Source organism: Mesoplodon bidens (assembly GCF_964165515.1).
Source record: "Mesoplodon bidens genome assembly, chromosome: 19".
NCBI lineage: Eukaryota > Metazoa > Chordata > Mammalia > Artiodactyla > Ziphiidae > Mesoplodon > Mesoplodon bidens.
In genome coordinates this window covers 16798719-16817032 of record NC_138179.1, presented here as the reverse complement: position 1 = coordinate 16817032, position 18314 = coordinate 16798719, and the positions used below count along the sequence as shown (strand labels likewise).

The following is an 18314-nucleotide window of genomic DNA, read 5'->3' as shown; positions in this document are numbered from 1 at the left end:
GGAAAGAGTAATTTCATGCACTAGTGCTGCTGTTCGAAGGCCTAAACTCTGTAGTTCATTCAGTGGCAGACAAGGAAAGCGCTAGGATATTTTGGACTTTTCTAGGTTTCCAGAGATGAACATTCTTACTCTCCTAGTGTCTGTTTTTTGAGAAGGCCATGGGCTCACAGAGAAAGGCACCCAAGCATTCAGGAGGCAGGTAAGTATAGACTGTCAGAGGCACCCCCACAAAGCGCCTGGCGTCAGAGCGGTTCCCAGAGCCCCACTGGAAGTGAGCACTGCTCATCCTCAGAGGAAACCCAGCACATGCCTCTAAAAAACAAGTATGCTCAATTCCATGCAGATTAAAAACCCAGATATAAAAAGAAAAACATTAAGAAGAAAACAGATGATTTCTGTAGGGAAGAGAAGAAGGTGAGACAGAGGAAAGATGGAAAAATCTACCTCAAAATAACATAAGCCTATATCAAAAGACACATAAACAAAGTAAAAAGACACAAACTGGGAGAGGATTTCTGCAATACTGCCAAAGGGATAATACTGAGAACACATAACGATTCCTGAAAATCAATAAGAAAAAGACCAGCAACCCCAGTAGCAAGAATAACAGCGGTGTGGCAAAGATCTGAACGGGCAACTCACACACGCAAAAACAAAACAAAAACAAAAACAAACAAAAAAACTACAACTCAAGCGCTCACAAGGTGTGTGAAATGATACTTAACCTTATAGTAATCCAGTAAATCAAAACCACAATTGTGTACCATTTCGTACTCATCAGAAAGGCAAAAGTAAAAAGGTCAAAAATACCAAGTGTTGGCAGGCATATGATGCAATGAAACTCACACTTAGGATGAGAGTATAAATTGGTTGAGGCACTTTGGGGGAAACTCAGTACTATTTCCTTACGGGAAGATGTGCATAACCCATAACACAGCACTCATATCCTTTAGAGAAATTCTTGCCCACGTAAAAAAACAAAACAAACAAACAAAAAAACGGTTCCCTGCATCCACTGTTTGTAAAAGCAGAAGACTGGAAACAACCTAAATGCTCATCAACGGTAGAATGGATAAACAAATGGTGGCATATTCATGCAATGGAATATGATATTTTAGTGAAAATGAGTGAACTCAAACAACCTATAACAACATAGATAAATCTCAGAAAACATTATGTTGGGCAAAAAAAGCAAGTGGGGGGCTTCCCTGGTGGCGCAGTGGTTGAGAATCTGCCTGCCAATGCAGGGGACACAGGTTCGAGCCCTGGTCTGGAAAGATCCCAAATGCCGTGGAGCAACTAGGCCTGTGAGCCACAATTACTGAGCCCGCGTGTCTGGAGCTTGTGTTCCGCAACAAGAGAGGCCACAATAGTGAGAGGCCCGTGCACCACGATGAAGAGTGGCCCCCGCTCGCCACAACTAGAGAAAGTCCTCACACAGAAATGAAGACCCAACACAGCCAAAAATAAATAAATAAAGAAGCTTTCATTAAAAAAAAAAAAAAAAGCGCAAGTGGGGAATGATATGTATAGTACCATTTGTACAGAGTTTAAAAATATGCAAAACAAAATTATCTATCTTTTGTGAATAGATCCACATGTAACATATCAAAACATATACGGGAATGATAAAAATCAGAATCAGAATAGTGATTCCCTCTGGGCATGTAGGGAGGCGAGTGGAAGGGTAGGGTCCATGGGGGACTTCGGCCATAACTGTAATGATTTACTTTATATAAAAAAGATCTAAAGCAAATGTGGGAACATGTTAAGATCTGACTAAGCTGAGTGGGAAGCTGATATTCTTGACATTATTTTCTACACTTTTATTAACTGGAACTATGTCTTTTTCTTCTTCTTCTTTTTTTCCCACACTATGTTATTTGAGGCCTAGTGAGGATTCAACTTTATCTTCCATACAGCAAACTTTCAGAGCCTTGTCAAAATCAAAGGCATGTCTTGGCATTATTTGCTAGCAGGAAAAAAAATCAATGATCATTTAAAAACTTATGGGGATACTTCCTGTTTTCTCTGTTTCCCAGAGATATATTATATGCATAAATAATTGTACAGTCTTAAGTGACAGGAAGAGTTTTGAATGAGCCAGACATAACTCTCTAGTGTCTCCCATATTTTGAGAGACAGGACTTTTTCAGTTCCCGGCCAGTCACAATAAAATTTTGTCCTCACCAGACAGCTGTACAGATGGAAACCTTCGTCTCAGGTTTTACCAGAAGTAATGCAGTCAGAAAAGGTGGGAGCTAGTCTGATAGGCTTAGCAGCTGTCTGTGGGCAATGAAGGTGAAAGGCCCCATTTATCATGAAAATCTGCTGGCTTTCATCTTTGAAAATGGCTAAAAGTTCATCCCCCTAGGCATGAGGCATTGGGCAAGAGGTGGCCATCCACCAAATTTGTTTGAGCCTCAGAGATAAATTTTGGGGTGGTGTGGCTCATTTTCTTGATGGGCTACTGGGGTGCAGATCTGGCCAGCATGCTATGCCTGGGAGGCGTCATCACCCAGCAGTGGAAAGCTCTGAGGGGTTTACTTCCTAAAGAGCCCCTACAACTCTTGGGGGTCATAATGACTATCACAGTGATGGAAACCTTGAGGAGACAAGATAAAAGGCCCACTGCTAGAAGGTAAAGGACCATATATACAACGCTAAGTTTCAATGAGGTGACACAGAAGAGACAGTTCAAGATATGAAGAATGGATGGACCAAGGTGAGGACATGCCTAGTTTCTTTCCTCTCTTCTTTTTTTTAAAATTTAGGTGTAACTTTCACACAATAAACTACACAAAGACCAAGTACATAGCTTGATAAACTATTACATATGTATACACCTATTGCCTCATTAAAGATATGGGACATTCCTCCATCGACAGAAGAATGGATAAAGAGATGTGGCATATAAGATGTTATGGAAAAACCCTAACAAACTTTTTGGCCAATCCAACACACACACACACACACACACACACACACACACACACACACATGCAAAATGGAATACTACCCAGCCATAAAAAGAATGAAATAATGCAATTTGCAGCAACATGGATGGACCTAGAGATTATCATACTAAGTGAAGTAAGTCAGACAGAGAAAGACAAATATATGATACCACTTATATTTGGAATCTAAATGAAATGATACAAATGAAATTATTTACAAAACAGAAACAGACTCACAGACACAGAAAACAAACTTATGGTTACCAAAGGGGAAAGGGCAGGGGGATAAATTGGGAGTTTGGGATTAGCAGATACACACTACTATATATAAAATAGATGAACAATAAGGTTCTACTATATAGCACAGGGAACTATATTCAATATCCTATAATGGAAAAGAGTATGAAAAAGAATATACATATATATAACTGAGCCACTCTGCTGTACACCAGAAACTAATACAATATTGTAAATCAACTATACTTCAATTTTTAAAAATTAAAAAAAAAAAAAGGATATGAGACATTTCTTGCATCCCAGAAGGCTCCCTCAGGTTCTCTTCCAGTCAACGCTCTCCCTTCCTTCCTAACAAAGATGACCACACTTCTGCCCTCTGTCACTCAGGATTCGTCTACTGCTCATTAACGTGCCATGAACATTCTTGTATATGCCTTTGGGGGCCATATACCCTTATTTCTCTGGGGTGGCATCTACGCAGAATTGCCGGTTCAAGGAGTAAGCATGTGTTTAGCTTTAGTACAGACTGCCAGATAGTTTTCCAATTTGGTTGTGCCTATTTCCATTCCTACCAGCAATGCATGAAAGTTCCAGTTGCTTCACATCCTCACCAACACTTGGTATCATTGGCCTTTTTAATTTTAGCCATTCTAATATCATTGTGACTTTAATTTATATTTCCCTGGATGATTAATATGCTTTTTGGCTTTTTTGGTGAGCCTCTTTCTGAAGTGCCTATTCAAATCTTTTGTCATTTTTCTAGTGGTTGATCATCTTTTTCTAATTGATTTGTTGAGGGGTTTTTTAAGGTAATTTTTTCAACTTTATTGAGGAATAATTGACAAATATACTTTAACTGCATATACTTAAAGTGTACAAGGTGATTATTTGATATACATATATATTGTGCAATGATAACCAAGATCAAGATAATTAACTCTCCTTTTGTGTATGTGGTAAGAATGCTTACGATCTACTCTCAGCAAATTTCAAGTATATCATACCATATTATTAATTACAGTCACCATGCTGTACCTTAGGTCCTTAGAACTTATTCATCTTAGAACTGAAAGTGTATACCCTTTGACCTACATCTCCCCATTTCCTCCTTCCCCCAGCCCCTGGCAACTAACATTCTATTCCCTGTTTCTATGAAATTGGTTTGTTTTTTTTTTCCTTTTAAGATTCCACATATAAGTGATATGTTAAGAGATTTTAGAAAGTATATACTTAGAATATGAGTACTTTGTTACATATATTGCAAATATCATCTGCTACTCTGGCTTGTCTTTTGAGAAAAAGACATCCTTAATTTTAAGTACTCCAAATAATCTCTTCTTTTATGATTGGTACTTTTAATGTTTTGTTAAGGAATCTTTGCCTAACCCACAGTCATAAAAATATTCTCTTATTATCTTCCAGAAGTTTTGTTGTCTTATCTTTCACTTTCAGAGCTATAATCCACCTGGAATTGATTTTTTTAAAACTGAGATACAATATACCATAAAATTCACCTTTTACAAGTGTACCATTCAGTTCCAGACATCTCAACACGCCACAAATAAATTCCATATCCATTAGCGATCACATCTCTTTTCCTCCTCTCCTCCACCCCTTGCCAACCATTAGTCTACTTTCTGTCTTGTGGATTTGCCTGTTCTGGACATTCCGTATAAATGGAATCATACATTATGTGACCTTTTGTCTGTGGCTTCTTTCACTTAGCATAATGTTCTCAAGGTTCATCTATGTTGTAGCATGTGTAAGTATTTCACTTCTATTTAGAGCTGAATAATATTCCCTTGCAAGATTAAACCATTTTCTTTATCCATTCATCAACTGATGGGCATTTGAGTTGTTTCTACTTTTTGGCTATTATGAATAACACTGCACAAGTGTTTGCGTGAACATACTTTTCCAATTCTTTTGGGTTTCTATCTAGGAGTGGAATTGCTGGGTTACATGGGAACTCTATGTTTAACATTTTGAGAAACTGTCAAACTGTTTCCCAAAATGGCTGCAGCATTTTCCATTTCCAGTGTATGAGGGTTCTAATTTCTCCTCATCCTTGCTGGAACTGACTTTCCTATATGGTGTGTGGTTAAGGTCAAGATTAATTTTTTTCCACGTGGATATTCAATTACCCAGCACTGTTTACTGAGAAGACCATCCCTTCCTAACTGAATTAGTGCCGTTTCTGTCATAAATCAAGTGTCTATGTATGTGTGGGTCTATTTCTGAACTTGACTCTGTTCTGTTGGCCCATTTGTCCCTGTGTGCTTAATTACTTCAGCATTAAAATAAGTCTTGGTATCCTGAGGTTTAAATCCTCCAACTCTGTGCTCTTTCTTTAGAGTTATTTTAGCTATTCTTGGTCTCTGCACTTCCATCCAACTTTTAGAATCAACTTATCAATTTCCATTCACACTCACATCCACCCCACCCCTACTGGGATTTTACTGTATCTAGAGATTAATGTTGGAAGAATTGACATTTTTAAAATATTGAGTCCTTTAATACATGAACATGAGCTTTCCTGACATTTTAAAGGTCTTCTTTAATGTCTCTTAATATTGTATCATTTTCTGTGTAGAAGACTAGCACATTTTTTAATAGACTTATTCCTAGATATTTAATGTCTCCTAACGCTACTGTATATGGTTTCATTAAAAATTTTTCATTTTAAATTGTTTGTTGCTGTTATATGCAAATATTAAAAATAATTTAAATACTGACCTTATATCTCACATCCCTACTAAATTTATATTCTAATAGTTTGTCTGTAGATTCTTTTGGATACTGTCATTCACAATCACATTCTCTGTGAAATGTGAAAAATGACAGCTTTGTTTCTTCCGTTCTAATCTGTGTACCTTTTATTTCTTTAAAACTTTCTTTTATTTTTTGTTCTATTGTTCTGGCTAGGACTTCAAGGGCAATGTGGGATAGAAATGGGGACAGTAGACATCCTTGTCTTGTTCCTAATGTCAAGAGAAAATCTTTCTATATTTGACCATTAAGTGTGATGTTTATGGCAATATTGTTTTGCATTAACTGATTCATTTCTTTCATGAGCTGGCTCGGTCTCCCCATCTCCAGGACCTTGGCGACCCTGCCAATGCTTGTAAACCCCTGTGGAGCATGGCTGTGCCTGTCTCTTTGTTCTGTGTGGCACAAAGGGAGGATCCTTTTGACTGGGTGACAGAAGAGGCTTCAAGCTCTCAGTGGGAAGGATGGCCTCAGATGTATATGTATGACTGATTCACTTTGTTATAAAGCAGAAACTAATTTAAAAAATAAATAAATAAACTTTAAAATCAAAAAAAAAAAAAAAATCAAGACGGGCCAGAGCTTAATGAGACAGAGAAAAGTGAGCAGGTGGGTAGTTAAGAGATTCAAAAAGGTCTTTAGGGGCTTCCCTGGTGGCGCAGTGGTTAAGAATCCACCTGCCAATGCAGGGGGACATGGGTTCGAGCCCTGGTCCGGGAAGATCCCACATGCCGCAGAGCAACTAAGCTCGTGCTCCACAACTTGCCACAGCTACTGAAGCCCACGCGCCTAGAGCCCGTGCTCCGCAACAAAGAGAAGCCACCAAAATGAGAAGCCCATGCACCGCAACGAAGAGTAGCCCCCCGCTCGCCACAACTAGAGAAAACCCGAGTGCAGCAACAAAGACCCAACGCAGCCAAAAATAAGTAAATAAATGAACAGAAAGAAATGTAGACGTTTAAAAAAAATCACGTTATTTAAAAAATAAATAAATAAATTTATTTATTTTTAAAAAAGTCAATATGGTCAAAATGTGGTAATATGTATGATGGAATACTATTCAGCCTTAAAAAGAAGGAAATTCTGAAACGTACTACAGCATGAATAAACCCTGAAAGCATGCTAAGTGAAATAAGCCAGACACAAATGGACAGATATTGTATGATTCCACTTAAAGGAGGTCCTTCGAGCAGTCACATTCATAGCGATAGAAAGAATGGTGGCTGCCAGCAGCTGGGGCAGGAGGGGTGGGGAGTTAGTGTTTAATGGGAAGGGAGTTTCAGTTTGGGATGATGAAAAAGGTCTGGAAGTGGATGGTGGATGTTTGCACAACAATGTGAATATACTTAATACTAGGAACTGTACACTTAAAATGGTTAAAATGTTAAATTTTATGTTATGTATGTTTTACCACAATAGAAAAAGTCAATATGGTATATAAAGATAATACAAAGGAAAATATTTATGGATCTAAAATATTTTGAGCAATATAGCTCATGTCTATACTTCATAGACATGAACTATATTGCTCAAAATATTTTATTTTAATTTTTTAAAGAATTTTTAAAAATATTTATTTATTTGGTTGCGCTGGGTCTCAGGTGCAGCAGGTGGGCTCCTTAGTTGAGGCATGCAAACTCTTAGTTGTGGCATGCATGTGGGGTCTAGTTTGCTGACCAGGGATCAAACCTGGGCCCCCTGCATTGGGAGCGTAGAGTCTTAACCACTGCGCCACCAGGGAAGTCCCCTCAAAATATTTTAGATCCACAATACAATAGATCTAGAAGGAGGCGTGTGGAGAGTCTGATTCAGGGCTCTTATTTAAACATGAGGAAACTGAGTCCAGAGCAAGGAAGCAACTGCTCATGATCACAGGGCCCATTAAAAGCAGAGCGGGGACTGGACCCCAAGTTTTAGGGTCCTTTTCCCGACACCACAATGTGCTGCTTCCTCTCTGGTAAGTAGTTTGTGCAAATGGATTCCTTTTTTTAAAAAAATAAATTTATTTATTTGTTTTTGGCTGCGTTGGGTCTTCGTTGCTGCGTGCAGGCTTTCTCTAGTTGCGGCTAGTGGGGGCTACTCTTCGTTGTGGTGCACGGGCTTCTCATTGCAGTGGCTTCTCTTGTTGCGGAGCATGGGCTCTAGGCACGCGGGCCTCAGTAGTTGTGGCACGTGGGCTCAGCAGTTGTGGTTCGTGGGCTCTAGAGCGCAGGCTCAGCAGTTGTGGCTCACGGGCTTAGCTGCTCTGCGGCATATGGGATCTTCCCAGACCAGGGCCCGAACCCGTGTCCCCTGCATTGGCAGGCAGATTCTTAACCACTGCGCCACCAGGGAAGTCCCTGGATTCCTTTTCTACTGTGTGCTCGGTCATAGATACCGTGGCCAAAAGACTAATTAATGACCCTGCAAATCCCACAAGGCTCTCTGAAAATCACAAACTAGCAAGAAGCATTACAAATACTGGTATGGTTCAGTTCCACATGCCCTTGCAATTGCTCAAGTGGACTCTGGGGCCCAAAGAGAAATAATTTACTTTATACAGTAATCAGGAAGAGAATCAAGAGTAGGAAAAATGTCTCCTTTCCCATATTTGGCACAAGTATTAAAGTGTAGTCTAAATTTAGGATCTAGTACTTCTGTGGCAAAGCAGAGGCATCTGAGATTAGGCCTCAATCTTTGCTTTGACTCTCACAGCTTTCGTTAAAGTTTGGATTACAGCCGCTGCAAGACTTGCAGCAGAATCTGTTTTAATCTGTGAACTTCCCTTTGTTAACTTCTTGGTTCCTAAGGTTTTGCTGCCTGAGTGATCACGCCTCCAGCTCCATGACTGCTTGGGTTTCTAAGACCAGATACTCAGGGCAAGCACAGACCCAAGCTAAACCTGAACTTCACGAGGGAATCCTCCAAGGGCCACATTGCCTTTAGTTCTCACTCACGGCCTCCCCAAGGCTGGGCCTGTTGAGATCTATGCTCTCCTGTCACCCACTCCTATTTGTCTGGGGTCTGAGAAAGTAAAACACCAGTTTCACAGATGGTTTTCTCATCCACATCTCAAAGCAGAAGTAAATACTGGCCAAATTGATATATTTCTGAAGGTGCGGGCTTTGAAGCCTGAGCTGATTATTTTAACATTCTTTTAAAGAAGAGAAAATCTGAGGAAAATAGATATGACATTGGGTTCATGTGGCAATATGAAAATATCATGCTACTGGACACTAAATGAGCTTGTAAGGCCTGGGCAGAGCTGCAAACTCATGGAAACATGCTCCCAATGAGTCAACTTTGTGTTCCAGTGGCTTCATCAAGTCCAGAGACAGAAACCTAGTAACTGAGAATCTAAAGCTTCTCTCAGACACACAGAGAGCAACCACTCTGTGCCCTCTCCTATCACACACAAAAGTGAGGTGAACAGAGTGGATTCCTGATAAACATGTGCTAACGAAACTGGGCGTGCTGGGGCATTATTCTGCTGTTTCCCAAGGGCAGAATTCGTTCTGTGTTTATGACATGCAAGAGGTAAGAATTTCCAAACACTGAAATTCTACACTCAGACAGTCCATCAGTGTCTGAATCCACGCAACCTCCCAGGAAGTTTGCTGAGACAATACTTCTGACTCTGCTAACTAAGCTGGTCAGCCAGACAGCCCGCAGCAAGCATCGACCAGATGTTTCTATGTGGGGAGATGGGCACTGACGGTGGAAACAAACGATCAGTCGTAACAGCTGGCATGTGTTGAGGGCTTCTCATATGCCTGACATTGGGTCAAGCACTTCACTGCCTTATCTTGTTTAATCCTCACAACTACCCTGTGAGGCGCTGCTGTGAGTATCCCCATTTTATAGACGAAGAAACTAAAGCCCTGGAAGGTTAAGCAACTTGTCTAAGGACAAACACCTTAGGAGGCGCTCAGTGAAAATGTTTTAAATAAATGGATGAATAATTTAAGCTGCCAGGTCATCATTCTGTCCTCAAACAGGGAAATCCATGATTTTACTTCTCCACAGTAGCTCTGTACTAGGAAGTTATGCAGTTTGACCTACGACAAGAGCCATAAGGAACAGTCCTATCCCAGTTTCGTCTTACCTGTTCTGCTCCCACCATGCTAATTGGCTTGCACTTGAAGAGGTGGGTGATGAACTTGGGAATGAAGGAGCTGTGGATAAAAAAGAAGTGACAAATTAGGCTTATATTCTCTTTGGTCAAGAACTGCAGAAACATTTTTTCTTTTTTTAAGGCCCCACTTCCTTCTACAAGAAAACTGAGAATTAAAGTAGACACTACGGTGGCCAACAAGCATCCACTCTTTTTCTTTCTAACTGTAGCCCTGGTTTTATTTAGGTAAATCTGGCCTTGGGGTGCTGGGGAAAAGCTGATCCCTCCTGAACTACAGGGGTGAATTCTAATCAGCCTCAGACAGGCAGAGCATGGGTCCCTTGGTGACTGTTGTTGGTGCTGATGTGGCTTGTGATCCAAGCCAGCTGGAGGGAAGGACTTCATTGCACGGCTGGGGCAAGTCTCTCTTCTTCTTTAGGGTGTTTGTGTGTTTGGATGTAACATCTAGAGCTGCCATTTTACCACTCTTCTAAGGAAGAAGCCAGGCCCAAGGAGAGCAGGGTAAGTAAAGAACCTGGGTCCTCAATGACATTGCTGAACCACTGAGGCAACCATCTTTGGATGTGTCCTATCTCTGGACTTTGGTTATAGGAAATAAAAACATTCACCTCTGTTTAAGTCAGTCGGAGTCAGGGCTTCTATGACTAGTAGCTGAAAACATCCTAATAGGTAATGATAGTCGAATATACATGAGGTAGTTATGCGATCTTAAATGCAAAAACATAGGAAATAAATGCTAAGGGAGTAACGGTCAGATCAGGAAACAAAACACATGATCTCCAAAAAATCTACTGGGGACTGAAGGGCAAGCTGGGCCAGGCAGGTTGATGATGCTGGTTTGGGGAAAGAGAGAATATGATTTTAATAGGTCAGGAGGGCTTTATAGAAAAAAAACTGCAGAGGCCTGTGTAGGGGAGGCTGAGTTGTACTGGTGCAGAACAGAAGATGTGGGAACCAGAAATGCCTATAATCAGGCCAGGTCCAGAGTGAACTGACCAGAATACAGGGCCCACGATGAAGGGAGGACCATGGCAATAAAGGACCTGGAGGTCGAGGTAAAGCCTGGCCAGCCTCTCCCTCTCCTCACTCTTCAAATGCTGCTCTCAGGCTTGTGCTCGCCATGCTCTTTGCTCTCCCCACATCTTTTCCAGAATGCCTGTGCCCACTCTGTTATCCAGTGGCCTACTGGACATCCCACTGGCATGGCACCAGTACCTCGACCCCAGCATATCCAAGACTCAGCCCCACCCCAAAACCAGGCTCAGGGGACTGGATATCCTCTGCCCAGTCATCCAAGTCAGAAACCATACCCTTGCCCTCAACTCCAGTATCCAGTCCGTTCCCAGCTCTTCCCTGGATGCCCACACCCACCCCTCCTGACCATCCCCCTGCTGCCGCCCTCCTCTTTCTCACTAGAGCTCTTTCAGTTGTTTCCTAACTGGTCTCCCTAGCCTTCGGCCTTATCATTTCGAATCCATCAGCTGTCAAAGAAATGTATCAGTATTTCAGATGCACATACGATCAAGACGCTCCCCTGATTACAATTCTTGCAATGGCTGCAGGCAGGCCTTCCTTCACTGTCTTGACTCTCTCTCCCCAGCCCCATCTTGCTAAGCCCTGGTAGGCTGTGCTTCAAGCGGGCTGGGCCACTTGCAGATCCTATGACTCTGTAGAGGCTATTTGATGCCTCTGTGCACTTGCTCACGCTGCTCCCTCTGCCTGGAACGCCCTTCCCCACGGCCTTGCAGGTCAGTGCACACACGTCTCCCGGACTCTGCTCAAGGACAGCTTCCCTATGAAGCCTTTCCTCAGTCACCTCCACCATGCCCTGCAGAGTTCACAGACCTCTAGCCTAATACGTAACCTACTCTGTTACACTTATTTGCTTACACGTCTACTTGACCGTAAGGCAAATGAAGATAGGGACCACGTCTACTAAGCCAAAGCACTTAACTCTGCATCTGGAACACAGCAGGTGCTCAACTGACTGCACGCTGAATAAACAATAGATAACAATGGTAACAGCTAACACTTTTTAAATGTCAGCATGGTACCAGCACTTTACCAGGGCGTTTTTAAGACTTCTGATTTTATCCCTCCAACCACTAGTAAGAGATCTATCATCTCCATGACTGAATGGAGGAGAATCGGCTGAGTGGATGAGGGAAGTCGCTTATGGTTCAAACAGTAGTTTCAATCAGCGGGGTGATCCTGATGTCTAAACAGGAGAGACTGTGGTTGCTTCAGAGACCCAGTGGAGGCTAAAGGAAACATCTAAGGCTTTGCATTAGTGAGATGAGAAGGGAAGTTAAAAGGAAAGAAATGTCAGCTCCAGGTATCAGATCTACGGGAATGCCTGCCGATTGAGCGGGAGGGCGTGAGAACAAGGGCCTACGTGGAAGGGACCCTCCAGGCTCTAAACCAGAGCCAAGTAGTGTGAGATTGCATTACGGCTGATGGCAATGACGCACACAGCTTATAACCTAAATTACCTCACACTAGAGTAGGCTTCGATCGTGCCCTTGAACTGGCTCTGTGTGCTAGACTATAGGGGGTGGGGGTGGGGAAAATATAGGGACCAGGGACATGTCTTTGTGGGAAGAGTTCCAGGAACGTGACGGGTGACTGCCAGAGGCTCCTCCAGGCCGTCGCAGTGGTGGCAGTTATTGCTCTGGGCTGGAGAAGGGTTTTCTCACAGCCCCCCACCTGAGGGTTCTGGTCTTCAGCTGGGATTTTATAATGATGAGAGGGTACCGTGGATTAAATGAGAAAACCACTTTCTAGATCACAGGTTAAACTTTTCCAGATGTGAGAGGTGGGCATCCTCTTCCCAGCTCACCCAGTAAGGGCTTAGTAATGAAAGCAAAGGGCTCTGAGAGAATGTGAGGTGGATGCCGGGACTAGGTAAGTAAGTGGACCCCTGACTTGCTTTAACATTAGCTCCATCAGACCCCTGTGCATCGCACTGGAGGTTCTTGGCCACGGTCAATTTTTATAGAGACGCTGTTTCTACCCGGGGTTACAGGGAGTGTCACAGTGTGATTTATCAGCAATGCTTTCAACACGTGCTAAGGAGCACCCAGAGAGTGGAGGGGTGTCAGCTCCTGGCCCACCTGCCGCCCTGCACATGTCAATGTCTCCCGGGAGAGGCCACGTGAGCCTTTCCTGACAAACTGGGAACTGAAGCTTAGGCCACAAGCCACTCCATAAGTGTTGCTCCTTAGGGATTCGTTTGTGAGGGAAAGCCTTAATTGAATACAAATTGGGAGAGATCTGGGGAAGACAGAAACTTGGAGCCCTAAATCACCCTTTGGGACTTGGATGAGAACAACCTAAATTCAGTAGCTGGGACTGGGCCCATCTTCCTGAGGCCCTTGCCTGCGAAGTCTGCCAAAATGCTTGTTTGATGCTTGGTCAGAGGAGGTACTGACCCTCCACGGTGTCCAGTCTCCAGAGAAACAGTGCTACAGCCAGATGCTGGCTGGCAAGGGACCAAACCATTTCCCCTCTTTAAAACAAGCCAGAAATGGCCACACAGGAGGACGTGGCAGGAAGACACGCAGCGCAGTGTTCACTCCACCTACTTGGCAATGGACTGGCTCCCTGACTTGCTCTTCCCGATTTCTAGTACCTTCCCTGGGCTCATGCATGTCCACAGTGGATATATTCCAGCAGCCACAGTAACCAGTGCTATGAGGAAGGAGGAAGACAAGGCTCAAAAGAAACAACTCATGGTTCCTACCCTTAAAAAGCTTATCATCTAGTTGGAGAGACAAAATACATACATGAAATGTTGAAAAATAATTTTCATTACCCAAACCTGAGGGGAGGCAGGGGTGTCATTATGTCCACATAATTCAAATAACAGGCGCTCCCCACTCACTTCTGTCTGTCTTGATGTGGATGACTGTATGGCTGCTACTGTTATTTATGACTTTAAGTACCAAATTTAGTTTATTATGCTTCTCTGGGGTACAAAAAATTAGTTGGACGGCGGGGACACCTGGATTGGGCGCATGCTGGTGGTCAGCACGGCATTCAGAACAACCCCAGTGATGAGGATGTTGCAGGACTTACTTTGCAAATTTAATGCAGAACTGCGTGAAGTATTTCCGCGTGGAAGCCAGGTTGTCACGGATGATGGGGACGTTCTGTTTAATGTGAAGAATGACAGAGGTGACGTAGGGGCTCTGGTCACCAACATGCTCCACATTCTGCCACTGCATCTGAAAATGGAGACAGGGCAGGACAAGCCTTTAGATCCTCTGCTGGAGGACAGCCTTACCTGTTAGCAAGGAAGGGGCAGGGGTGGTGGACATGAGTCCGTGACTTGCTGTCACAGAGGCTGATTTGTCTTGGGGGGTTTGTCTCTCCCTGTCTGTAGGAGCTAATCATGAATAGAAACAAGTAAGTCCACCTTTTCCCTGACAGTGAAGTGTGCATCAGGTACCTTTTCCTACCCTGTCCCTCTCAGGCTTGAAACGGCCTTCCCTCCTCATCTAAGTGCCATCTTCTTTCTAAAGGAACCCTCATCAGGCAGATGAATTGGATCGTATTCTTCAACGAGCTGCTCCACCTGAAAGGGGCTGTGGGTGGCCAGGGGAGGGATGTCTACTTCTGACCAGGCTGGCAGCTTGCGAAACCCAAGAGGCGGCTGGGCCACACGAAAGGAAACCTGGAGTGCCCTTCTCTCAGGTACATGGGGAGGAGTTGGGGATTTTTTTTTTTTTTTTTTTTTTTTTGCCGTACCCTGCAGCATGTGGGACCTTAGTTCCTCGGCCAGGGATTGAACCCGCACCCTCTGCATTGGAAGGCTGAGTCTTAACCACTGGACCGCTGGGGAAGTCCCGAATTGGAGATTTTTTTTTTTTTTTTTTAAAGGAAACTAGAAATGATTTGACGTGTGAGACTTGCTTCAAAATAATCTAGTGCTGGGAGGAGCAGATGAAACAACATTAGAGAAGCTGGGTGACGGGTACATGAAGTTCATTATACTGTTTTCTCTATTTTTTTTGAAGTATAGTTGCTGTACAATATTATGTAAGTTATAGGTGTACAATATAGCAACTCACAACTTCTAAAAATTGAAGTATAGTTGATTTACAGTGTTGTGTTGGTTTCTGAGTGATTCACAGTTTTGCAAGGTGATGCTCCATTTATAGTTATTATAAAATATTGGCTATATCCCCTGTGTTGTACATTATATCCTTGTAGCTTATTTTCTCTGCTTTTTGGTAACTTATTTCTTCTACTTTTCTGTTTTCTCTACTTTTGTATATAATTGAAAATTTCCATAATCAAATATTAGACGCTTACTCCTAGAGCCTTTGGGGTTATGTGCGATTCCAATCAAGGGGAAAGAAAGAGGATCTCTGGCAAACACGAGGGGCAGGTCAGAGGTTAAGACAGTGCCATGGGGAACCGGGCAGGGACTGTGTGGATGGCAGGTGTGGGGGAGATGGGCATCACTGAGAAGCCCTGTGTGGCCCCTGACCAGGCCATGAACAAAACGAGAGACCTGCTGGGCTTAAGTTCTCACAACCTGAGGAGAACTAGGGAAAATACTCTGAAAGCATGTATAGTAAAATGGAGAAAGAAGCAGTGGTGTGACACTGCTCCCGCCTCGGCTACACACGGGAGAAGGGAGGTCTTACCAGCTCCCAGCCCGCCCCGCACTGGGGCTCTGCTGAGTCAGCCTCTCAGAACGGAGCAGGGCTATCTGATAGAAAGACCCTAAGCCGAACACAAACCATGTAACACGTTCACGGAACGAGGGCAGTAGTTCTGAGGCCTTGATGTCTCTGGCAAGAAAATACTATTTTTATAGAGCTCTTGGGGAAAGGAAAAATTCGATCCTGAGAGAACTTGTTTAAAAGAATCATATTGTACATGGATGATGCCCTAGCTCCTGGGAAGCTCAAATGACTCTATGTTTTACCCTAATGTTTCTTCAAGTCAGCAGATATTTATATCCTGAAAGCTTTCAGTCTGTGCAAGCACAGAGCCATGGCAAAGCAGGAAGGCACCTCCGCCTTCATTTTACAGATAAGAAAACCAAGGCCCAGGCACATGAAGTCTTACGCAAGCTTTCATAGTGAGGCTCCAGAAAGAAAAGGGTCTCTAATTCTTCTACTGGGAAAAAAATAAAAATGAAGGGGCTTCCCTGGTGGCGCAGTGGTTGAGAATCTGCCTGCTAATGCAGGGGACACGGGTTCGAGCCCTGGTCTGGGAGGATCCCACATGCCGCGGAGCAACTAGGCCCATGAGCCACAACTACTGAGCCTGTGCTCTGCAACAAGAGAGGCCGCGATAGTGAGAGGCCCGCACACTGCGATGAAGAGTGACCCCTGCTTGCCACAACTAGAGAAAGCCCTTACACAGAAACGAAGACACAACACAGCAAAAATAAATAAATTAATTAATAAACTCCTACCCCCAACATCATCTTTAAAAAAATAAATAAATAAAATAAAAATGAAGAATGGAGAGACGGTAGAAAAGCCTAATATGAACTGACTTTATATTCTAATTCTTTGGCTATGTGTAATGTTTTCCCCTTTTTCTTCTATTTTATTCAAGAGGCTTCTTTTCCCATCGGATTTTAGAGATGTGACCCATCCAAACAAGGAACATCCTAGGGGGTTTTAAATGAGCACACAGGGTTGAGGCCAGAACTGGCAGGTGCTGTTAGCACCTACGCTTCATCTTCTGCTCCCAGCTCGGCAGTGGCTCCGGAGCAGCAGGACCCGGGACGGCACAGTCAACTGGGTAGAGAGCGGGACGCACCACCCTCCACCCGACGCAAAGCTCGTCCATAGTAATGACCACTGTTTTCCAAGTCGGCAGCAGTTTATGTTTCAACAGCTCAAAAAGTTCGTAAACAATTATCTACGCACGACGGTTCTCCATCGACAGAAGATGACCACAGAGGGAGGTGGTGACATGTCCTGTCATCGGTTCCAAAGCAGCTCCGGGGCAAGACGGAGTGTGCGGCATGAGAGTTCAAGTTCCCGCTGGAGATCTATCTCCTCTTGATCACCACTGGCCACAGTCAATACATGCCCACACTGGGAATCGGTGTGGAAAGATTGGATTTGCCTTAATACTTAAGCCAGTTAGGACTCCACCCGGTCAAGTTAAAGGAAGTATTGGCAAAAGTCAAGTAGATTCGCAAGTTTAAATTTAAGTCAGCTTTATGAAGTAAGAAAAGAATTTAAAGTACTGGAAAACAATGAAAGTTGACATTGCTTGGACTGTTTTCTAAAAAATGAACAAAATATAGTCAGCGGTGATGCTGTCCAGCCACTGCCTAGGATGGATGCTTTGCCATCACCCATCCCAATGACTTAGGGTTTGGGTTGTAACTTGAATGACCCAATATACCTACGTCAGGGCCTACCGTGTGCAGGTTGCTTGGCCTGGCACTTTGCATACATCATCTCATTACTATTCAGACATGATCTTACTCACAGCGGTCTTATTGACGAGGAGACTCAAAAAGCTCAAAGAGGAGAGGTCACCTGCTCAAAGTCACACAGCTAGTCAACAGCAGAGTGGAGGCAGCCCGGGTCCATCTAAAGCCCAAGCACTATACGAGGCCACTTCTTAGACACTTGTTAAAAAATGATTGAAAACAAAGGAAACAAAGAAAAAGAAAAAAGCACTCAACTGGCCCTAGTTCAAGGGGAGCCTGGTGTCTCACGGAGAAGCTAATGAAATACACGGGGATCAAGCAAAGTTCTCTTTCAAAAACAGACACAAACAGTAGCTTGCACTGGAAGAACAAACATCCTGAAAAGCCATCAGTTGAAATAAGACTCCAACTTTTTCAGATGAACTTTGCATCTGACCTTTAAAATTTACCCCTCCATACTTCAAGTTTTTCCTTCTGCACTTTTTGTTTAGAAGGTGGGGTGGGGTTGAATACCACTGGTGCTATATAAACAAGAAAAACAGTTTGCAAAGGAAGCAGTAACTCAGATGTAGGGGTGACAGAAACAGCAAGCAAGGAAAGGATCAAGATGACAATGCCAGAGCCTGTGGGACCCCGCACTTGGCCTCAGGGAGAGGTTGTGAGGCCTGGGGTGTCGCCAGCGCCCGTGGCTTCTGCCACCTGGGGAGGAGTGTGTGGCTGCACCTCACAGGGAGGGTCAGGGAGATGCTCATTCTTCCTGGCGAGAATCCACAGGAGCAGAGAATTCTGACCCATCCACTGATCAGAGGACAGGGCTCCACAC

At 43.5% G+C, this 18314-nt stretch overlaps 1 protein-coding gene across 2 annotated transcripts in view; it reads right to left on the bottom strand.

Moving 5' to 3' along the window:
• Positions 1 to 18314, bottom strand: part of VPS53 (VPS53 subunit of GARP complex) — a 127174-nt gene that overhangs the window by 9138 nt on the left and 99722 nt on the right. For both annotated transcript variants that reach the window (XM_081218221.1, XM_081218222.1), the window contains 2 exons: positions 14155 to 14303; positions 10048 to 10117 (listed from right to left, as the gene is read on the bottom strand). In XM_081218221.1, coding sequence (XP_081074347.1) covers positions 10048 to 10117; positions 14155 to 14303 — 219 coding nt within the window. The remainder of the gene's footprint in view (positions 1 to 10047; positions 10118 to 14154; positions 14304 to 18314) is intronic.